We start from the raw sequence: 24,496 nt of genomic DNA, 5'->3' as shown, positions 1-24,496 counted from the left end.
CGATCTGGAGGTCGAGCAGAAAGCCGAGCTGATCGCGTGTCTTCAACAGAACCACGATGTCTTCACATGGTCGACACACGAGCTTCCAGGGATCTCTCCAAGAGTTGCGCAGCACGCACTCCATGTCCGACCAGACATTCGGCCGGTGAAGCAGAGAAAGAGAGATTTCAGCATCGAACAAAACCTCATCATCCGGGCGGAAATCGAGAAGCTCCTGGAGGCCGGTCACATACGAGAGGTTCAGTTCCCGAGCTAGCTCACAAACGTTGTGTTGGTCTCCAAGCCCGGCAATAAGTGGCGAGTCTGCATCGACTTCTGGGACCTCAACAAGGCGTGCCCAAAAGACTTCTATCCCCTGTCTAGAATCATTAATCAGATAGTAGACTCCACTGTCAGGTGTGAGCTGATATGTATGCTGGACGCATACCAAGGGTACCATCAAGTGCTGCTCACTCGAGAAGATCAAGAGAATGTCAGCTTTATCATGACTAACGGAACCTACTACTATAACGTCATGTCGTTCGGACTAAAGAACGCGGGAGCCACCTACCAAAGGCTGATGAATAAAGTATTCCGGGGACAGATCGGCCGCAACATGGAGGTATATGTCGACGACATATTGATCAAGTCCCTCTTTGCTGCTGACCTCTGTGCAAATATCAAGGAGACCTATCAGACACTTAGGACATACAGAATCAAGATGAATCCTAATAAGTGTATGTTTGGCGCGAAAAGTAGGCGTTTCCTGGGTTACATTGTCACCGAGCGCGACATTGAGGCGAACCCCAGCAAAATAAAGGCCCTGCAGGATATGCCACCACCAAGAAATTTGAAGGAAGCACAGAGGCTCACCGGTCGGATAACCACCCTGTCACAGTTCATTTCTAAATCGTCTGACCGAAGCCTGCCCTTCTTCAAGATCCTACGCCGAGCTACCAAGTTTCAGTGGGACAAGGAGTGCGACCGAGCATTCGAGGAACTTAAAGCGTGCCTCAACTCCTTGCCTGTACGTACTTGCTAAACCCATTGTCGGCAAGCCGCTTTGAATTTATCTGTCTTCGACTGAGCATGCGGTCGGCTCGGCACTAGTCTAGCAGAACGATGATGAGCAGCCGGTGTACTTCCTTAGCCATATATTGAAGGATGCTGAGTCTTGTTACACTAGTCTTGAGAAGTTGGCTTACGCATTGGTACTCGGCGCTCGAAAGCTCCGACCTTACTTCCTCGCACACTCAATCATTGTTATGACCAACAACCCCCTAGGGAGGGCCCTCCTCAATCCTGAGGCTTCTGGATGGCTAATCAAATGGACAACGGAGCTCAGCAAGTTCAACATTCAGTATCAACCCTGAACGGTCATCAAAGCGCAGGCCTTGGTGGACTTCATCACTGAAGTGTAGAATCCTGAACCCGAGGCTGTCTAGAAGATATATGTGGATGGGTCGTCCACTCGGCAGGGAAGCGAGATTGGCATACTGCTGATCTCCCCCTAGGAATAGCGGATGCAGCTATCCATTTGGCCGAATTATCGGGCTACCAACAACGAAACTGAGTACGAAGCTCTTATAGCCGAGCTACAGGCTGCTCGGTACGTCAGAGCCCTCAAAGTTCTAATTCATTTGGACTCGCAACTAGCCGCACAACAGTTGATCGGAGCATTCGAGATAAGTAACACTCGACTCAAGCTCTACGTCGAAGCTTTTGAAAAACTGAAGGCTGATTTCTGGGAGGTCGTCATACAAAAGATCCCCCGAGCGGAGAACCAAGATGCAGATGAATTGGCCAAGTTGGCCAGCTCGTTGTTACCAGTCGTCATCACACAGCCAATCGAGCAAGTGTCTCTGGTGGCTCACATCGATCGGATGGAGGGACTCACCTTCCCGAGCGACTGGAGAACGATGTTGATAGAATTTTTACGATCAGGGGCTACGTCGTTCGATCAAGAGGAGGCACAGTTGTTGAGGAGGAGGGTCGGTCGGTTCACCCTCATCGGGGACCAGCTCTACAAGAAAGCCTTCTCCAGGCCTTTGCTCAAATACGTCGGGTCGGAAGATACTGATTATATATTACGAGAGGTACATTAAGGATCCTACGGAGGGCATCCAGGTGGTCGTTCGTTGGCCAGGAAGATCCTGCTCGCGAGGTACTTCTGGTCGACCCTCCAGGAGGACGTCGTTCGAATGGTGGCTACATGTCTGTCCTGCCAAAAGTACCACAACATCTCACACTAACCGATTGAGGAAATGAAGACATTAACAGTTTCCTGCCCGTTCGACCAGTGGGGCATGGACATTGTGGGGCCCTTCCCATGGCAACCAGTCAGCAGAAGTTTATGCTCGTCGCAGTAGACTACTTCTCTAAGTTGGTCGAAGCCGAGCCGTTGGCAAGGATAACTGAGCAGATGGTCCAAAAGTTCATCTGGCAACACCTCATTTGTCGATTCGGAATCCCGTATCGGCTCATCTCGGACAATGGAAGGCAGTTCGCCGGGCAGAAGCTCAAGGAATGGTGCAAAGGGTACGGCATTCAGCAAGTCTTCACCTCCGTAACATACCCTCAAAGCAATGGACAGGCCAAAGTTGTTAATCCAGAAATCTTGCGAATCTTGCATGTTTGGCTCGACCATGTCGAAAGGAGCTGGGTGGACAAGCTCCCCGACGTGCTATGGGCGATTCACACAACTCCCAAGGAGGGGATGAGAGTCACCCCATTCCACTTGGTGTATGGAGGCGAAACAGTCGTCCCCGTCGAAGTAAGAGTAAAATCCGACCGGATGCAACACTATAGCGAGGACAACGCCGAGCGGAGGCTTTTGGAGCTGGACATGGTGGATGAAGTGCGCGCTAAAGCCGTCGTCCGACTGATGGCTTACCGGCAAAAAATGAGACAGAACTACAACCGAAGAGTGATCCTGAGGTTATTCTAGGTCGGCGATCTTGTATGGAAAAAGGTAAAGTCGATCGGCAATGTCACCAAGTTGGAAGCTCCGTGGGTCAGTCCCTTTAAGGTCATGGAAAAGCTCCACTCGGGCGCTTACTACCTAGAGGACGAGGACAGACGGCGACTAGAATGCCCTTGGAGCACGAACCATCTCCAGCCGTACCGAGCCGGATGAGAGGTGCGCTGATGTAATCAATGTATTTTTCTATACCTCTGCGCCCTTTGAGTGCAGGATTGAAATCAAAAGGCAAGGTTGTCAAATTTCATGCTAGACGGCAAGGCAAATCATCGAGCAGCGACATTAAATCCAGGTCTCCATCGATGGTCGAGCGGCGACCTTAAACATTCGTCTGCATCGAATCGTTGAGTGGCGACGTTAAATCCAGGTATCCATCGACGGTCGAGCAACGACCTTAAACATCCATCTGTATCGAATCGTCAAGCGGCGATGTTAAACCCAGATCTCCATCGACGGTCGAGAGGCGACCTTAAACATCCGTCTTCACCAAATCATCGAGCGGTGACGTTAAACCTAGGTCTCCATCGATGGTCGAGTGGCGACCTTAAACATCCGTCTTCACCAAATCATCGAGCAACGACGTTAAACCCAGGTCTCCATCGACTGTCGAACAATGACCTTAAACATCCATCTTCACCAAATCATCAAGCGCGACGTTAAACCCAGGTCTCCATCGACAGTCGAGCGGCGACCTTAAACCCCAGTTTTCACCAAATCCTCGAGCGACGACCTTAAACCCCGGTCTTCACCAAATCGTCGAGCGACGACGTTAAACCTAGGTCTCCATCAATGGTCGAGCGACGACCTTAAACCCAAGAGGTAACAGCCAGACGCATCAGTTAAGGGTCGAACGTATTACTGTCCCTAAACCCTAAACCGGGCCTACACACGTATTACTGTCCGTTCAGGGTCGTGTAGCCAAACCTTCGTCAGATGTGAGAGGGGACCAGACGAACTGACGGCCATCACCGGGCAGGAGGGTCAAAAGAAAACAATTAAAATAGAAAAGGAGTAGCATTAAAGGAAAGTTTCGCCGAACGGGCGAAAATTCATTACATAAAAGGATAACACCACCGATCGGCGGGCTTACAGGCATACTTCAAAAATACTTTATAGAACCCTCTACTCACTCAATGAAGTTGAAAATGTCGTCGGGCATGGAGTCGTTCAGCTGGCTCCTGTTGATGACGCCATCTGTTAGGGTGCCGAGAAGATGACCGTTCGCCCTTAGCTGGTTGAACATCCCAGTGGCAGCCAGCTCAAAAGTCCGGACGACTCGATGAACGACTTTGTCCGTGAATTTTTTTGAGCGGAGGTATTCCTGTTTCATGGCTTCGAAGCGGTTCGGCTCGTCCTCCTGGTATGTCTTCATTACAGTGCGGGAAGCCTCCAGAGCATCTTCAAAGGTCTTCACTTGCTCTCGAAGAGCAGCTTCCCCAGCTGAACGACCTTCCCGCTCGATGACCAGCAGGTCTTTAGCCTCCTTCAGCTTCTGAGCCAAATCCCGAGCCTCCTGATTTTTCAGCTCCAGGTCATCTACGGCTCGGTTCTTCCTATTGGTAGCCAGATCAATCTTCTTGTCATATATTTTTACTTGAGTCTCGAGCCGGTTCAGCATTATGGCCTGGTCAACGGATTTCTTCCACTCGGCCTCCAGAAGCTTGTTGGCCTTGTCCATATTAGCCTGTAGACTGGCGATCGAAGGCCCCTGAGAGGAGGATGCACCACCAGAGATTTTGAGCTTCTTCAGCTCATCTTCCATGAAGGCTAACCGCTGGCACATGACGATGCTCTCCACCCAGTACTGCAAATGAATAGGAAATTGTTAGGCGCCGACCGGAGGTAACTTGTGAATTGATAGTTGAAATACTTATCCTGGTGGACATTTCTAGATAGCAGTCGGCGAGCGCTCCCAGGGGCTTCACCGCCGTTCGCGCCCGAGCCTCCTCCCAGATGCGCGTGAGTCACCTGCGAATGAATATTTGGTGCTCAGGAGAGGACGACTGATCGGCAGGCACCAGGTAGTCCTCCGTCGGCAAGCGGAGGATCGTCGTAATGGATTGACGGCCGCTCGGAGCTGATTGGGAGGAAGTTGCTGGGCCGGAAGCTTGGACTGTCGAGGCGGGAAGGAAGCCAGATCGTAGAATCCTTCGCCGAGCTGGTGGAAGAGACTCGATGGGCTGCGATGCGATGGGCTCGGGTGACAGAGCAGACAGAGAGGGCGACCGGTCGGAGGAAGTAGCCTCGATTGCTTCAGTGCCCCCTTGCCCTGAGATGCGCACTACGGAGGTGGCAGAGAGGGATGGTGTGGCCGTTCGGCGCCGTTTGCACCTGGAGAGTGGCACACCATCACCCGAAGACCCCCGAGCCTTCAGGTCGGACGACGGGCTGCACTTCGGGGACTGGGATGGGGTCGGTCACCCTCTCAACGCTGGGCGTCCGGTCGGCGATGCCCCTGCCCGCAGTTTGTGCTCCCTCGCTCTCCTCGAGGGTGCCTTCGTGAGAGCTGATCGGAGTCAGGCCTGTTCGTCTCATGGAGGTAGTCCGACTGGCTCTTGTATTTATTCAGAACTGGTGGAGGTAGTAGTCCAACCTGCCACTTAGAGCGAAAGCTCGGCTGCTCGGGGAGGCGCAGGAAGAAGAAGTACTCCTTCCAGTGCTTGTTTGAAGTAGGTATTTTGTCAAAAAAGACAAGGCCAACCTGAGACTGAAAAAGATAAGTTTCCAGCTCGGACTGTTTGGGATAATAGAAGTAATGGAAAGCTTGCGGGGTTAGCGGGATACCGTGCAGCCAGAACAACACGACAATGCAGCATAACAAACGAAAAGAGTTAGGGACGAGCTGCGGGAGAGGGACACAGAAGTAATTACAAACCTCAGTTATGAAAGGATGGATGGGGAATCGAAGACCGCCCATGAATTGGTCTCGGAAAAAACAGACTGTGCCAGTCGGTGGGTTATTGGGCCGATCGGACAGGGTGGCCAGAACAAGTTCGTGGTCAGAAGGAAGGTCGAAGGTACTTATGAGGCTCGCAGCGTCGCCTGCGTCGAACCTGGTCTCCATAGTGGTATACCAAGATTCGGGAGCAATGTCCGACGACTGCAACGAACTGGCCATTGCCGGAGAAGGAGAAAACGAGAAGTTCTGCGGAAAGTTTGTCGGAGAAATATAAACAGACGCCGGACAGGGGTGTGGGATGAGAGGAACAAGATCGCTAAAGATTAAACGGCAAGGAAGGTCAAAGAGGCTTACAGAAAGAAAGTTACCGAGGAAGGAGACGAATGGTCGCTGGGGCACTGGTCGCGCAAAGTCGCTGGCAGTCGCTGGGAAGGGAGACGCAAAGTGGAGATGAAGGTGATGCTGCGGCTTTATAAAGATCGGCTCGGCCGATCGGAGCCATAGGATCTAGGTCACGGGAACCGAAGCACAAATCCAGCCGTCGAATTCAAACCGTCAAACGTCATATCAGTAATTGTCACCTTGGACGTGCGGTGACTGCGGCGGCGACACATGGTATACTCCTACAGGACAGCATTTAATGGGTGTCATTATTAGGCATGGACGTACGCTCGGCCTTAATGTAGGGGATTTGCATGAATTCCGAGGAGATTCGGGCGACGTCATCATTTGACTGCGTGGTCCGTGCCCATCCAAAGACGCCGAAGGAGAAACCTCCCAAGTGCAAACCATTGGATCGCCGAGCGGCCAGAAGATCAGTCCTGCACGGACCGGTCGGGGTCCAACTAGCATTATGGCTAATCGGCCAACCGATCTTCAGACTACTTGTCCAGTTAGTTAGACTTGCAACCTCCTTCGACTAAACTTGAGGGGAGGCAAGTGATCTGGTGATAAGTTGGGGCCTCGCCCCGTAAGAGATCAGCGCCACGTGGAAGGTCAAAGTCATAGCGTTTAATGCCCCCAGTCTAGCGTCCGACCGGGCGACCCCATCAGCCGATCGGACTGAGGAATGGCCGGTCCGACGTTATCACAGCTCGGTCTCGCACCGAGCTTCCGACGCTTAAAGACCCCAGTATCACCAAAGCGGGCGCCGACTGGCTGGGCATGTGCCAGGCGGACATTCCGATCGGCCAAAGATCATATCACAGCCAGCGAAGCGGAAACACGACCCGCAAGCCTAGACAGTGGAAGTAGCCGAGCGGCCGCCCCGCTCGGCCAAGACAGCTTAAGTAACCGAGCGGTCACCTGCTCAGCCCACTAGCAGACAAAAGCTAGCCGAGCGGCACACCCGCTCGATCCACTAGCAGACAAAAGCAAGATCGACTGATATCCTCCTCGAGACTCGTGTCACCGATAGACAACATGATCGGCAGCATGATCAGGCAGAGAATTGTACGATAAAAGCTTCCACTGTCTTGTCAGGATATGCTCTGGTTATTGAGGTATGACGTCAGAGGTACTTTTTCTGACATGTCCTTTCAGGTAATGCTTTGAAAAGCATGCACACATCGAAAAGCGTGCACACCAGCTCCCGGGGTCCTATATAAGAAGCCCCAAGCCTCGTCGGAGGTATGCTCATTCTACTGTAGCTACTGTTACTCCGCCACTTTCATTTCTCTTTGCTTTCTTATTGCTTTCACGGGATATCTGACTTGAGTGCCGGAGGGCCAACGTCGGAGAACCCCTCTCTAGCTCAGCACTGACGTTTTGTGGTTGTAGGTTTTTGTCGTTCGAAGTTTACATTCAGTCAACATGAACACCATATCCTAGCGTTCATCGTCTCGACTCTCGGACATGATCAAATAATATATTTTTTTTTTCAAAGGAAGGACAAAGGGCTGTGTAAGAACAGCTACATCTTTATTTGTAATGTGCCGTGCTAGAGCAATTAATTAATTAATTGTCAAACTTACGGTCCAGATTATAGATAAAAAAAATAATATCATGTGAGGAATTTAGGAATAAATTATATATATATATATATATATATATATATATATATACAATACTGATATTATACGCGCCCTCTTTTGCGCTCCTGTGCGCGTCAAAGCCAGGTGGATATATTTTTTTTTCCACCTCTCATATTTTTTTAACCACGTCATTTTATTTTTTCCTTTCCTTTTCTAAAACCTAACTTTTCCTCGCCCTCGTCTCTGTGTTCCCCGCGACGTCGTTTCCTCGCCTCGCCTCTGTGTTCCCCGCGACGCCGTGCTCTGCGATCCTCTCTCGCGACGCACCTAACTTTTCCTCTCCTCGCTCGCCTCGCCTCGCCTCTGTGTTCCTCGGCGTTTCTCGCCGCGACGCCGTGCTCTACGTTTCGCGTTGCCGCGAGGCCGTCCCTCGTTGCTGCCGTCGTCGTTTGTCAAGAGCCTCGGCGTTCCTCGCTCGCCGATCCATTATTAGTTCTCGTCTGAGAACTCCCTATTTTTGCTATTTGCATTTTAAATTTCCTTCCTGAATCATCCCCTAATCACTCTGTTGAAACAATCCAACCAGCTAGCATCGGCTTTTGCATTGTGATGTTGCTTGTACTCAGTTAACCATCATTCTCCTGCGGCATTAGGTTTCTAAATCTCTTCTCTGTTGCTGCCTTGAGCAATGCGATTATAGGTCTAGCAATAATTGATAACTATGATTATGCATTTTTTCTGTATTTAGTTGCTTTTTGAGCTACTATCAATTTCATTGTCACTCTTTCCATCTTGTGGTACTTTGATAGGTTACCTTTTGTCCAATTTTGAACATATTGCTACCCAATTATTTTCTATTTCTCTTTTCTTGTACTTAAATTGTATTTGGCTGTTAATTGGACTCATGACTACTATTTCCATCCGTTTACCTTTGACAATACATGCTCTGGATTTATTGGTCTGGGAAATAGAAGTGTACAATCTAGTTTTTGCCGGTTACCGTCTAATTTTTGTTTCTGTTTGGCTTCTTCTGAAAAAGAATCCAATGGTTAGCTTCAGAGTTTTCTTCTTGGGTGGCTTTTACATACTGCCAACTAAATCTAATTACTTTCATGTGGAAAATAAAGGGGCTTATGATATTTTTTTAAATATACAAATCAGTATTCTTATCACTCACCGTTATGGACACCATTATGCTACTATGACATTTAGATCAAAGGAATTCTCATCTTAGTGAATTCATTCTCTAATATAGCAAGTATAAATACTAGTGTCCCTAGTATATAAAGCAAAGAATTGTATTCATTACAGTATCCTTGATTTATTGCTTATTTGCAAAGATATAATGCATCCATTCTACTTCCCATTGTCCATGGTTATCATTATAGTTGTAAAACTTTTGCCATTGTTAACCTATTTGATTTGTTTCTATGCTGGACACTAGATCTTCATAATTATAATTTTTCTCTCTTCTATTTGTTTCTTTGATGCTGAATGTAAATATTTTTCATTGCCGATGACCACCACATGAGAACACTGTGATGTTAGATTACTAACTAATTTTTAACTATTCTACCAAACAATACACTTGTTATATGGTACTTATCAAACCTTCAAAATCCAGCAACATCTATCTTCTTATGTCTATTTGATTTAGAATGTTTTTGTGACTATATGGTGATATGCAGAACTTCACTTCATCTAAATCTGAAATTCCTCAACAATGGAAGAACATAATCAGCTATACATTCCCCAAGTTGCAGATGATCGAAAGCCAAAATATGGGATGGAATTCTCATCAATAGAGGAGGCATTTTCGTTCTATAATCAATATGCACGAGAATCTGGATTTAGTGCAAGGATAAATAATAGCAAGAAAAATAAGATGACAAATGAAGTTGTCTGGAAAACATTTGTATGCTTTAAAGAAGGATATACAAATGATCAACGAAATAAACAAACAAAAGGTGATCTACGGACGAGGGAAAGAGCACGTGGCGAAATTAGAACTGGTTGTAAGTCAAAGATTTCACTTGTCAAGAAACAAACTGGACCTAATTGGGTTGTCACTAACTTTATGGAAGGTCATAATCATCCACTTTCGACTCCTTCAAAGGTGCATTTGCTACGCTCACATCGTAATGTTTCGACAGCAAAGAAAGCATTGACTCAACAGTTTTCAGAGGCCAATGTGCCAACTTGCCAACAAATGCGATTATTAGAGATAGAGTATGGAGGACCTGAGCTGGTAGGTTGCACAGAAAGAGATATTAGAAACTTTGAGAAACAGTTAAGGGATGAACAAAAGGGTATCGATGCTGAAACACTAATCGAGTTATTTGCATATGAGAAAGAGAAGAATTCAGCTTTTTTCTTTGATTACGAGACTGATTCAGATAACAGATTTAGTAGGTGTTTTTGGGCGGATCATGTATCAAGGACGGCATACAATGTATTTGGTGATGTAGTTGTATTTGATACAACATATAACACTAACAAATATGGGTTAATTTTTGCACCATTTGTAGGAGTTAATCATCATCATCAGACAATTATTTTTGGTTGTGGCTTTATAAGTGATGAGAAAACTGAGTCTTTTGTTTGGCTGTTTAACAAATTCATGGAAGCTATGCCTAAAGGTGTACCAAATGTGATCATCACTGATCAGGATCCTGCTATAACGAAAGCAATTGCCCAAGTTTTCCCTCAGACAGTGCATCGATATTGTTTGTGGCACATACTGAACAAATTTCCAGATAAATTAGACCCTTTGACTTTTCGTGAATACTACCAAAGCATAAAGAATGTCATTGGAAATTCTACCACACCTGATGAATTTGAGAATTCATGGGAAGAAGTTATCAAGTGTGCTAACTTGGAGAAAAATGATTGGTTGTCTTCGATGTATGAATTGCGACACAAGTGGGTGCCAGCATATTTTAGTCATATATTTTGTGCTGGAATGTCAAGTAGTCAAAGATCTGAAGGCTCACATGCATTTTTCAAGAGGTATATTTCAAATAAGAATTCATTGATGGATTTTATAATCCGTTTCAATAGGGCACTGAGACACCAAAGACACAATGAGTTAGTTGCTGACCATATTGATATGAATGAGCTTCCCAGGATTAAGACAAACTGGCCAATGGAAACTCAAATGGTTAAGTTGTACACAAAAAAGAAATGGGTAGAGTTTCAAAATGAAATAAGTGAGATCCATGGTTATTATGTGCAACAAGCATCTACGGGAGTTGACTCAGTGATTTATCATGTGATAAAATTTCAAAGTAATTCTTCCTCCAAACCAAGGGTGCTTACGCATGACAAACAGAAGGACAACATATTCTGTAGCTGTAGGAAATTTGAGTTCGATGGCATTCCATGCAGGCATATGTTAGCCTTTTTTCGTATCAACCAAGTGTTTCATTTGCCAGATAAATATATACTCAAACGATGGACACGAGATGCAAAGGTTGGAGCAATACATGCTTTGGGTAAGCAAAATTTCATTGATGATCCACAAAGGGTTTTGATGTCAAGACACTCAAGGTTATCTATTAAAGCTTCAGTATTAATTGATGATGCATCTTTGACTGATGAGGGGGCAAACTTCTTGGATGAACAATTTGATTATATCTACAGCAAAATTCAAGAGATGAATACTAGTAAAACATGCGACAATGGGGGTCAAAAGAGGAAATCCATGGATAGATCTCATAATATTATTGATCCTTCTTCAATAAGAACAAAGGGATGTGGGAAGAGACTAAAATCATCAAAGGAGAAGTCAACTTCAAAGTCCCGGTTATGTCGTGGATGTGGGCATCGAGGTGTGTCACATGACAAACGCAATTGTCCAAGTTTACAGCAAGGGTATGTGTAGATTAATTCTATATTTGTATGGTAATTTTATTTGCTAATCAATTATTTTTATTAAATTTGTAAATATAACGATGTGTTGATTGTCAGATCAACTATAGATAATCATCATAACAGCGATGACGACACATATGAAGAAGAATTGGCATCAATAGCGGGTACTATCAAAGTTTTTTTTTATAAAATTATAGTAGTTGATTGATTGAGATATTGAAAGTAATAATTGTCTTTATTGTTGTAGGTTCAAACAATATGCACTAGGATAAAACTTTTGTAGATTCAATAACAAGTATGAGACTGACGATGGTATTCTTCTTCAATGCTTTGCTTGCTATCTTCTCATTAGAGCATAGGGTTCCTACCGTTTAACAAAATTAGTTTTAAAATACTAATATTCAAAATTTATATATATATACATTGGCTTCCAATTAACTTTAAACAACAGTAGTTTTCTGCATTTTTGTATGCATATTTTTTTTTTTGTAAATGGTAAATGCATTGTTCCACTAGAAATGTATATATTTTTTTCAAATGGATAAATGCATTATTTTATTACTGAAAACATGTGTTTTTTTTAGCTATTACACTTATGTTAGCTTGATTTATGCTTATGAATGCTCTCATTAAAATTTGAGTGAACATTTTGTCCCTCAGGTCCTGATAATCTAGATAACTTGAGGAAGTTTGCAAAGCAATTCTAGAGACGATCACTTGAAGCTGCAGCATCTAAAGGTGGAGAAAATGATGATATCCCAGATCTAATGCTTGGAGAGACATTTGAGTCGGCTGCATAATCTTGACAATGAATTTTTTATATATATTTCATATCATTTTTGGAAGCTTTAATTAAATGTTGCAATGATGGGCAATTTTTTTTATCTGTTAGTGTTAATCTTTATCGCTTACTTTGAATTTTGATTGTAAATTGTAAATTCATTTATTCCCATATGCATAAGACAGTTACAATACATGAATACTGTATTTACATCTCTTTGGTTACTTGAGAAAAGCATCATATACAACAGATATACATAAATTTTAAACAAAGATGCATTTCAATATCAACATCCACTACATTTTCAACCTACAATGTCATCATTCTTATTCCTTGGTAGCCAGCCTGTTTGCTCATTGAAACCAAGTCTTGAATGCCAAGATCAAGTGTGGACAGTCATCGATGTTGTGAGTGGAAAAGCTTAAGCTCTGCTTCAGCAAATCTTGAGAATCTGATAATGGAATGGTAGATATTATTCTCAGTCCTCTCCCGAATTCTGTGACTCATTCCAGCCATCTCGACATTACCTCCAGCACTTTCACTGATGGGTCCATAAGCATCAATTGCTAGGCCAGTAGCAATAGTGCTCAACATGCCTAATGCAGCAACAGCCATAGCATACATGGCAGCAAGACTGAAGCCGATTGCGAAAATGGGAATGATGATAGATTTGTATCCGAGAGCAAGCCGAAAGATAACATTGGTGGCAGCTCCAGTTCGACATGAATCAGCAACATCTTGAACCGGACTGTAAATGAGAATAAGTACAAGGCATTATGTGTGAACTGTAAACAATGCCGAGCATTTAACCTACAAAAGCACCCTTGGTATTGGCGTATACCAAAAAGTGCATGCAAGAGTAGATTGGAGATTAAAAAATAGACGTGCAACACCATATGGTAAAAAAAAAAAACCTACGGATCATGTTTTGGTAAGTATCAATTTTGAAGGATGTCTTTTTGGTAGAATGTTCAATAATGTTGATACTTGAATAGAGGAATGGGAACATTTATTTTTACCTATAGGCGTTGCTTGTGTAGTATTCAGTGACAAATCCAATCACCAAGCCAGTCCATAACCCAATTGCCACACAGAAAAACAACTGCCTGTTCATCTCCAATAATTAGTATATTGAGAAACATAAAAAGCATCTGAGAACTGATTGACAAATGGAATAAAAAGCTTACCAGTTCTTAACCTGTTTTTGCTCACCAAAGTTGAAAATAGTGAAAGATGATGGGAGGGCCACCCAAGTAACAATGGCAATGCCAATAGCCATGAGTGCAGTGGAGATGATGAGCTGCTTCTTCAAAGCAGGCTCAATCTCTTCTACAACCTTTGTCTCAAAGAAGTCAGTTGCGAAGAGAAAAGAAGTCAGTTGCGAAGAGAGTAGTTATCAGGCAAACTATGGTCTAGGAAATAGAACTAATGAGCAAAGGATAGCACATTGTAGTGAAATCAAGGTCGACCCCGAATGAAGAAATAGAGGCAACAACTAGTGCAACAGCTGTTGATTCGGCATATTAGCCAAAAAGGTCAAATCCCATACTCGAAATGTCACCAACATTGTCTGCTATCACCTGTAAGTTGTACAAAGGCGAAAGGATTAGAATGGCCATTTAGTAGCAAAACTGCTCTTACAGTACAATGTGTTGGGCAAACGCATGTGAAACATTTTGTGCATCGAACACAAGGGTTAGCATGAGAAGCAAGGAAAAGCTGGATTTCTAGGGTCATCTTCGGGGATGTTCCTTTCGACCTTACCGACGAGATCAGCACCAACATAGACAACTTTTGTGTAAATACCACCACCCACTATGCCAAAAAGAGCCATGGAAGAGCCACCCAGACCATAACTAATAATGGATCGGCGAGCGAGGAACGCCGAGGCTCTTGACAAACGACGACGGGCGGCCTCTTCAAAGCAGGCGACACAGAGGCGAGGCGGGCGAGGCGAGCGAGGAGAGGAAAAGTTAGGTGCGTCGCGAGAGAGGATCGCAGAGCACGGCGTCGCGGGGAACACAGAGGCGAGGCGAGGAAACGACGTCGCGGGGAACACAGAGACGAGGGCGAGGAAAAGTTAGGTTTTAGAAAAGGAAAGGAAAAAATAAAATGACGTGGTTAAAAAAATATGAGAGGTGGAAAAAAAAATATATCCACCTGGCTTTGACGCGCACAGGAGCGCAAAAGAGGGCGCGTATAATATCAGTATTGTATATATATATATATATATATATATATATATATATATATATATATATATATATATAAAATACCAATTATTGTTATTATTGGCCCTGAACGACTTGTTGGGCTTGATGAACCTTTTGTTGGGCTTGATGAACCTTTTGATATATATATATATATATATATAATACCAATTATTGTTATTATTGGCCCTGAACGACTTGTTGGGCTTGATGAACCTTTTGAGTAGCTCCTCTTGCGCATATGTCTGATTTGTTGGGCAATATATTATTATGCACATATTTGCAAAAGAAAAACAAAATGTTTCCTATTCAAATTATAAGGAAGATTACTCACACACGCAAATCATGATTCGGATAGTCAACGGATTCCAGGATTGACTTTTTCTTTTTTGGTTTTTTGTCAGGATTATATTCAAGGGCTGACTTTGATTATTCTATATGTGCATGTAGAATACTAATTAATTGGTCCATCTTGCATTGTATACAGTTGAGCAATTGCTGTCAAAGAATGGCTTGAAGTATTTTTTTTACAGGAAAAAACAATAGTTTCATATGACAATTTCTTGGTCAAAATCAAGTTCTTTAGTTTAGGCTTCAGTTTAACGAAGCCACTATATATATATATATATATATATAGTTAGAGACTAAAAAATTATGGGTACTTCTTAATTTATAGATGTATTTTATTTATTATTGTTTAAGGCATAAAGTGCTATATTTATATGTGAGTCAAAATGGACCTTTGACTTTTACTTTTAAAAAATCAATTTGACTTTCTTTAAAATTATAAATTAATATGGAAGATAAATTAACACTCAAAAACCCAGCGAATAAATTGGGCCTTGTTTTGTTTTCTTCAAAATGTACCAACAACGACAATTTATTCATATTATTGTTGGTCTGCATCTCTCATGCAATACCAGAGTTAAATCATTAATTTCCGATAATGATATTTTGAATATATATTAAATTGTGAAGCGTCGCCTGATATAAGTGAATGCATTTTAGAAGTGACAATAAGACCCAAAAAATTGTTAATTAAGATAACAAATAAATACCGACAAGAGATCGATTGTCTTAATTAAGTTAATATAATTTCATTGTGACAAACTAATCCATGTGTTTTTTTTAAACACCAATTACACTTTAAATATGTTGTTCAATATTATGTTTGATTTTCAAGCAAAATTATTTTCAACAATAACACTTTAAATATGTTACACTTCAAAAAGTTGACCAATATAAATAAATGGATGACGTGAAAGCAATAAAGTATATATTAAACTATAAAAAGTTAACTGATATAAGTAAATGATGTTAAAAGTGATTAAATATAATTAATATGACAAAATCGTTAATAAGATATAGAACAATCTGGTAACAGATATATTATATATTTAGATATCGTAAACTAATCATTTTTCCTTAATTTTTAGATTTTTTTCTAGTTATAAAATTAAAATCAATAATTCAAGACTTGACCAACCTAATTGGACAGTGACGAGCATACAATACAAGTACCAAGTCAACCCAAACAACCGATTGGACCCGTTGTTTGTGTCTTACCTGTCACTATGAGAGTGACGTCAGATTTTACTTAGATTTTTTTTTTGCCATATATAGAATCCTGTTACGCCCAGTAGATTGCGTCCATTTCCAACTCCGATGGCTTCACTTCAGCCCGTCTCTCCCCTCCTCTTCCTCCTCCTATTGTCGGCCTCTGCCTTCAGTATCGCCACCGCCCGCAGCCCCTCGAAGCACCACCACCTCCGCCTCTACGTCCACAACGTGACGGCTGTGCTATCCGTGAGCCTCGGCAACCCCCGCCACTTTGGCGACCTCGTCGTCTTCGATAACGTCCTCCGGGCAGGTCCCGAGTCAAACTCGCAGCTCCTGGGCGCCATGCAGGGGCTCGGGGTCTCCGACGACATGACCGACCTCACCTCCGGAACCATGTTCAACCTCGTGTTCACCGGCGGCAAATACAACGGGAGCTCGATCGCCGGCCTGGGGTTGTTCCAGTCGGTCGGCGTGTCGGAATACACCATCGTTGGTGGATCCGGGAAGTTCCGGCTGGCGGCAGGCTACCTCTTGAACAGCCAAGTCAACTCCACCACAACCCTCACAGCAAAAATAGATGCTTACTTTGCTTCAAATTAAGTCACATATTTAATTCGTATCACAAACAATTAAATTGTCCTCAAGTCAATAATACACATACATCAATGTGCCATGAATGCCTGATGCAGAGAGTTCTACTACTGTTCATGTTGTATCTTGAATCTTATTTGTAATGATGCCTGGTTTTGTTTAGAATCAGCAAAAGAGATCTACTTGTCCTATATAGATTATGTGGAAGCAATTATATGTATGTTGCTTAATTCAAGAATAAAAGGACAAAGAGAGAGCTCTTCTCTTTGAATGGGATAATTCTTGAAAGTCTAAATCCCATAAATCTGTCTTTAAATGATCTGAATGGATAGGTCACCCACCTTATTCAGTGGTCAAAATTCTACAAGGAAACAGAAACAGAACAGACTAAACAGAAAATTGCCCTCAGATAAATGCAATAAAGAAGCTAAAAACTATATATTGAGTCCCTCATTATAAGTACAATGACAAACAAAAAGGTCGGGCTGATCACTAACATCAAAACTACGCTAGAGGCCACATTGGGATTCACCAACCTTTTGCACATACCGATCTTAATTTAGAGGAAACATAGACCATAAAACTCGCATATATACAACCGACCATCGTAGGAGTAAGAAGATTGAAGCATACATCTACAGGCTCGATTGGTGAGGTTTTTTCCTTTAGTTTTATAAAATCCGTTCAAGCACTGTGAAGTGCATTGCTAGTAAGCATGGCTCGCGGAGATTATCTTACTGATCTGATGAGCTTGATAGCACAATGGCAATGCACAGAAGTGAGGTTGAGGCAGCCACTTATGATGAGGGAATTCCTTCCCATGCAGGTATGAATCCCAGGGAAGGAGTCACAAACAGCCTGAACCGCAGTAGCTGTCAAGGCTGTGCACTGGCTGACATTCAGGTTCACTATCCCATCTTGTTCATGACTGTTGTCTTGCCAGCAAAGTCCCTGCTTCCTCTTCGAGCGGCTGTTTGCAAGCGAGTACATGGCTCTGTCTGTGATGTTTTTGCAGTAATACAAACCCAGAGAACGTAGATGAAGACAACCATTTGCTAATGCAATCACACTGTCATCTGAAATAATAGACAAAAGGTACATATAAGGTGGTTAAGCGAAAATGGACTCTTAAGAATGGCATGCTAGCTGATCAGGGTGCAAACAAACTAAAGATGCTTACTGAAAGTCACATAAAAACTACAACTAAGGTTACACTCTGGTATTATGAATTATGATGAACAAACAACTTCAAAAGATAGAAATTAAATGATGAGAACCAATCATCTAGACTGTCTACTAGGTCCAATCAAGCAAAATTGATAAACAAGAACACCTAGAATTGTCATTACAAATCACGACTTATTAGTATTATATAAAAATATATCTACTATTAATCATTTATTACGACAATCTGTTTGTGAACTCTTCAAGTATATTACCTGTTATTTGTACACAACCGCACAAGTTCAAACCCCTAATATCAGGACAGCTTGCCGCCAAACTGATAACTCCTTCATCGCTAACATGCTCACACCAGCCCAAGTTTAAGTATTGTAATTTACAGCAATTGCATGAGATAGCCTGGAAAAAAAAATACTTCTATCAGTTTCTAGTTGTAAGTTCATAAAGGATAGTAGAGTACCAAATTACTAAGCATGAGTACCTACCTGTAGAGCACGGTCAGTTGCAGCCCTCACACATCCACAAAGATTCAAGCTTTTCAGGTTTTTACAGTAAATGGCAAGGTATGCAAGAGCAGAATCACTAAAACCTTCACATCCACTAATATTGAGTTTCGTCAGGTGAGAGCATCCATGAGCCAAAGCAAACAAAGAACTATCACTCAGCCTGAGACTTTTGCTCAGGTCTAAATCCCGCAATTCATGGCAGTAACTAGCGATAATCTCCACGGCACTATCCTCAAGCTGAGATCTACAGTTCTGTCTAAGAGACAAAACCTGCAGCTGGATAAACTTGGGGGCAAGTGACTGCACAAGACTGTTCATCTGATACTTGCACCTGCAACCAGGATTAACAGAATAGGACTTCAAAGACATGAGATATATCAAGCCCTCTTTAGTGACTCGAATTTTTTACACAATTGATATGTACTAAAGAAGATAGTATATTTATGGTGTCCACCAAGCTCCTAAACTAAGGCACATGAATGCAGAACATAAATATAATTCATAAACCCTCAAACAGGTTCATAAGCAGTATCGCGTCAAGGGGCACATGATTGAAATATCTTACAAGAGTAGTGCTTCATGTAAATGTGAGAGTTGAAATGACATCTGTACTGCGTATGAGAAGTTTTGAGAGGATATTTATGAATTATGCGAACAAATTATAGCTTCCACATGGGTATCACACTGCAACCAACAATCTAATGTGCATTCATTAGACTAGTAATCAAGATGTTGAGACAGACAAAATACCAAAGGAAGCAACAATAGTTTCACTGTCACAAAGAAGTGTGATAACTTTACAAATGTGACCATTCCCGTCAGATTAGGAAAACTCTCTTCAACATCCAGCATATTTATCTTTGTGAGATAAATATGCATGACATATTTTGTGTCAGAAACTTGGAATCGTGATTCATCAGCAATATCATAAATGAGAATTCTTAAAAGATAAGGCACTTTGAGAGATTATGTGGATTTATGTGCAGCTTGTACTAAGGGAAAGGTAGAGGATGTTTTGTTAGTTGAACAAAGTTACAAAAAAAGGCTAGGAAAAAAAATTCATATAAAGTTAAAGGCAACAAGATTCTTTACTGGAACCAATACACAACCAATAATGGCAATAAGATAAGAAAGTCAAAAGTAAACGACACTATAAATATGAAAAGAAGTGAAAAAAAACCCCACAGAAGGGAGAATATATAATACCATGATAGAGAAAATTTTGTGAGCCCCAACCGCAAAGCTTTTCTCCAGCTAGTACAAACACCTGAAGCCACAATCACCGTTTGGTCGTCCACGAGCGAAAGAATTCGCAGTAAAAGCTCCATTGGGAGGTCCTTCCACCTTGCCATCACTTCTCCAGTCTCCTCAATCTTCCTTCCATCACCGGACAAAATTAGGCGCTTGAACCAAATGTTCAAGTCTCCTGTTAAAGGTCTTCCACCAACCATTCTTCCACGAAGGGTCTGCACAAATCTGCAAAACACAACTTTAAACAACGAATCCACACTTAAAAAAAAAACAAAAAGATTCGAAGCGGTTTAATTATGCTCGCTACTCTGCGACGATGGCGGCGGCAACGACGACTTGTGGAAATTTAGGATTTTCACGAGGGATTTAGGATTAACGGACGGCGACGGCGGTGGTGCAATAGATTTAGGATTTCACAAGGGATCTAAGGATATAAATAGGTTTGTGTAAAGAAACGTTCGCGGGAAGGAGAAGAAGCAAAAGTCTTTTTTTTTTTAAAAAAATTACAACTACTATTTTTTAATTATATATATATATATATATATAATTTATCCTACAAACCGTTTGTTACGGATTCATCAACGTCCAGACTTGAGACACCTCCAATGTATTGGAGGAGCTTTCATCCATTTTTTTTTTATTAACAAACAGTAGTAAGGCGTTTGGATTAAATTTCGTACATTTTATTGGTAGTTTTTTTTTTTAATTTTGTTAGCTTTAGGATTAAGTCAATTAAATTTTATTTTTGGAGGGGCATTCATCAATTTTTTTTTTTTATTAACAGTATTGAGGTGCTTGGATTAAATACCGTATGTTTTTTTGGTAGTTTTTTTTTTAAATTTTGTTATCTCTACGATTAAGTCAATTAGCTAATTTTGTCTTTAGAATTTACGGATTAGATTATAATATTTAAAAAATATTTAAAACTAAAAGGTTTTTAGGTTCTCAAGTGTGTGTATATATATTTCGGATGCCTAATCCAGACACTTCAATATTGTTAATATGAGGATGAGATCCTCTGGTCCGCAAAGACTAGACTAGTCCCTGAGCTAGCCTTTGCATTGGTGGGGAGCAATGGCCCCTTACCTATTAACAGATGGGGATCATTACCTCCCACCAATCTCTGGGGATCATTGCCTCCCACCAATCTCTTTGTCCTGGTCCAGAAGCAAGGGGATCAACCGTTAATATATATATATAGGAGATCACTCGATTTTTTTTATTTTTTTAATATTTTAAATTTAAAAAATCAATTAAAAAATTAATATTTCCTTATATAAGTTTCTAATACATTAATATATTTCCTCAATATATTACAATACTCAATAAATACTTAAATTTATTTTATTTTAAATTTTTTATTAAACCAAGCACTATAACCTAATTGGGAAGCCTGAACCCTAGCTAGAGGTAAAATTAAAAAAAAAAAAAAAGCTTAAAAATTATAACTCAAAACTTAGAACCCTAGAAATAAAATTTGTAAAAAATATTTTAATTATTTTTTAATTCAAAAATTAAAAAAAAAAATTTAAAAATTTAAAAAATAAAACGAGTGATATCCTGCGGGCACGCAAGATATCAAAATCTTTTATATATATATATAGCTGAGAGCTTAACAAAAAAAAAATGAAAACAATGCTTGTTGGGCGCCATTCACAGTAGAAAAATACTGTATATAAGAAGCTGTTAGCCTGCACATCCATCGTGAGCATCAACATGGGTGCCCCTCACAGGTCGAGGTACCTCAATCAATTTTTTTATTTATTTTTTAAGCTATTGGTTGTGCCAATAAAAGTCTTTAGTATTTAGGGGTTGAGTTATATAGTATATATATATTTAAAAAAAAATCTTTAGCTTTAATATCATAATCCAAACTCTAAAGACAAAATATTAAATTATAAATCCTAAGTTCTAAAAAAATATGCTACTCACCCCCATGGGTGCCTCGCATGTACGGGACGCCCGAAAGTCATTCGGGGCACCCCGAGTAATTCTGGGTACCTCACCCCACTCAGGCACTCACAACATTGTGCATATGAGTGAGCAGAATATCACACACACACACCAATCAGATTTGTTGGAATTTGGATGGATCTACGATGAGAAAATAAGAATATATGAGAGACTTTGTAAGAATGTACGAGGATGGAAGAGAGACTTTGTGAAGAGGAGTGTTTATTGCCACACACCAGATTTGTTGGAATTTGGATGAATCTACGATGAGAAAACAAGAATATATGAGAAACTTTGTAAGAATGTATGAGGATGGAAGAGAGAATTTGTGAAGAGAAATGTTTATTGCTTGTTTGAGTCTATAAATAGTTTTCTTTAATTTGTATACTTTTTCTTCTTACCTTTTGATGATAAAACTCGATTATTGCTCGATATAGATCTCTTTTTTAAGATTTCTGATCCGGTGGTGAAGGAGGGGGCCCGACCGTACAGTGGTCAAAGACACGTGGAAGTCAAAGTCAAGATGGTCAGTCCAATAGTCTTGCCGAGCGGGGAGGTCACCTCGTCGATCGACCGTGATAGCGCCCATGTCGGCGGGAAGACAGCTCGATCGTAGGTCGAGTTTCCGATGCTCAAGGGTTCTCGTATAAAAGAGCCGATGCGCCGAGCGGCATGTCCGCTCGGCCAAGCTACTAAACAACTAAGGTTGTGTCCGAGCATGCGACCGAGCGGCTCTCCCGCTCGGCCTAGTAACGGACAAGAGAAGAGGACAAAATGGATAGCTGGCGATATTCTTCTCGAGACATGCGCCGCCAACAGACAGCATGGTCGGCGATCAGACCGGACAGAAGATTGTACGGTAGAAGTTTCCACTATCATGTAGGAGATATGCTCGGACGGTTGCGGTATGGCGTCAGACACACTTTTCTGACACGTCCATTTTGAGGTATGCTTTGGGAAGCATGCAAGCCTCGACGAGCATGCACGCGCCCCCTCGGGATCCTATATAAGGACCTTTAGACTTCAACGGAGGTATGCACAATTCTTCACTGTAGCTACAGTCTCGTTACTCTGCTTCTGCTTCATCTCGCCGTTGCCTGACTTGAGCGTTGGAGGGTCATCGTCGGGAACCCCTTCCCGGCTCGGCTTTGTTACATGTTCGCCGTAGGTCCACGTCACCTCGGAGCTCACCCGAAGACAGCAGCGAGCACCACGTCCCCAGCGTCCGTCGACTCGACTCTCAGACATGATCAAATTGGCGCCGTCTGTGGGAACGCACCTGAATCCGAGAGGAGAAGATGGAAGGAGTTGGATGACCGCACACCTTAACGCTTTCTCAAGAGGATCTCGATGCTCTTATCGAGGCAAGAGCAGTGAAAATCGTGGAGCAACAACAACAAAAAGCATTAGCCGAGCGGCTGGTGCAGCAGGCGACTTCGGCATCAGGTGGCCGAGCGGCGCAAGAAGATTGACCGGAGCAATACTCCACTTGGGCACAGAATAAGGGGCAGACCGACATGCCAGGAGATGCACCGCCAGCCCCGATTCCATTTCATCTAGCCCTGTTCCAGACGCCCTCCAATCTCGCCCAAGCCAACCAGGGGTCATCCGATGAGGCTTCGGCGCGGGACGTCAAAAAGGGTAAAGTGACTCAAACCGAGTCATCCCCCGAACGGATTAATCGCCAGTTCTCCAAGGCGATTCTGCAGGATCCACTCCCGAGGCACTACGCCCCCTGGCAATTGGGGAGTATAGCGGCACGATTGACCCGGACGACCACCTCGGTAAGTTCGATAACGCTGCTACTCTCCATCAATATACTGATGGTGTTAAGTGTTGGTGCAATTTCCAGTAGGTCAAGGTTGACCTAGTTGACCAAGCGTAAACCTTGGTCATGGTTTCGATGTTTGACAATACAGAAAGACATGTAGACATGGACAATGCAGGTGCAGTTGTTCATGCGGAGAGATACAGATCAAGGTCTGATCAGGTTGGATGAAAAAGAGTCAAGTAGGTCAAGGTTGATCGGATACTTGACTGGGAAGTCCTAACTGGGATGTTAGGCAGTTCGGAAAGTCCTGGTGAGTGAAACCAGGCAGTTCGAAAAGTCCTGGTGAGTGAAGCCAGGCAGTTCGGAAAGTCCTGGTGAGTGAAGCCAGGCAGTCAGGAAATCCTGGTGAGTGAAGCCAGGTGAAAATCCTAGTGAGTGAAGCTAGGTGAAAGTGAAAGTCCTGGTGAGTGAAGCCAGGCAGTTGGAGAAAGTCCTAGTGAGTGAAGCTAGGTGAAAGTGAAAGTCCTGGTGAGTGAAGCCAGGCAGTTGGAGAAAGTCCTGGTGAGTGAAGCTAGGCAGTTGAGAAATACCTGGTGAGTGAAGCCAGGCAGGGGAAAGACCTAGTGAGTGAAGCTAGGCAGTTTGGAAGTCCTGGTGAGTGAAGCCAGGCAAGGGAAATCCAGATGGGTCAAGGTTGACCAGACATCTGGTGAAAAGTCCAAGCAGGGAGCTTGGCACGGGAAAAGTCCAAGTATGGAGACTTGGCACGGAGAAGACCAAGTTGGAGACTTGGCACGGAAAGTCGGAGAGGGCTCGGTAGCTCGTTCTCCGGACTGTGGTCAGAGAGGGCTCGGTAGCTCGTTCTCCGGACTAGGTCAAGAGAGGGCTCGGTAGCTCGTTCTCAGGACCATTTAGGGTTTAGGGCTGGAGCTCTAAACCTGGATCGGTCTGGTGACCGATCCAGCGATACGCCTGAGTATCTGATCG

The 24,496-nt window shown here is 42.8% G+C and overlaps 2 protein-coding genes and 2 pseudogenes across 2 annotated transcripts; 2 read left to right on the top strand and 2 right to left on the bottom strand.

Annotated features, from left to right (window-relative positions):
• Positions 1 to 9,554: 9,554 nt before the first annotated feature.
• On the top strand, positions 9,555 to 12,680 carry LOC121991386. Its single transcript, XM_042545394.1, has 6 exons — positions 9,555 to 9,798; positions 9,985 to 10,079; positions 10,228 to 10,283; positions 11,474 to 11,704; positions 11,801 to 11,868; positions 12,365 to 12,680. Exons 1-6 carry the CDS (start codon positions 9,555 to 9,557, stop codon positions 12,409 to 12,411), a joined length of 741 nt encoding a protein of 246 aa, XP_042401328.1. The 3' UTR covers positions 12,412 to 12,680.
• Positions 12,681 to 12,866: 186 nt separating this feature from the next.
• Positions 12,867 to 14,936, bottom strand: LOC121991385 (annotated as a pseudogene).
• A 1,424-nt stretch (positions 14,937 to 16,360) lies between these two features.
• Positions 16,361 to 16,855, top strand: LOC121991384 (dirigent protein 1-like). Its single transcript, XM_042545393.1, has one exon. The coding sequence runs from the start codon at positions 16,361 to 16,363 to the stop codon at positions 16,853 to 16,855; it is 495 nt and encodes a 164-aa protein (XP_042401327.1).
• A 697-nt stretch (positions 16,856 to 17,552) lies between these two features.
• Positions 17,553 to 19,985, bottom strand: LOC121990538 (annotated as a pseudogene).
• Between the last annotated feature and the right edge of the window lie 4,511 nt (positions 19,986 to 24,496).

Source organism: Zingiber officinale, chromosome 6B, assembly GCF_018446385.1.
Source record: "Zingiber officinale cultivar Zhangliang chromosome 6B, Zo_v1.1, whole genome shotgun sequence".
Lineage (NCBI taxonomy): Eukaryota > Viridiplantae > Streptophyta > Magnoliopsida > Zingiberales > Zingiberaceae > Zingiber > Zingiber officinale.
The sequence above is the reverse complement of the archived record's forward strand: the minus strand, read 5'-3'. Positions and strand labels throughout refer to the sequence as shown.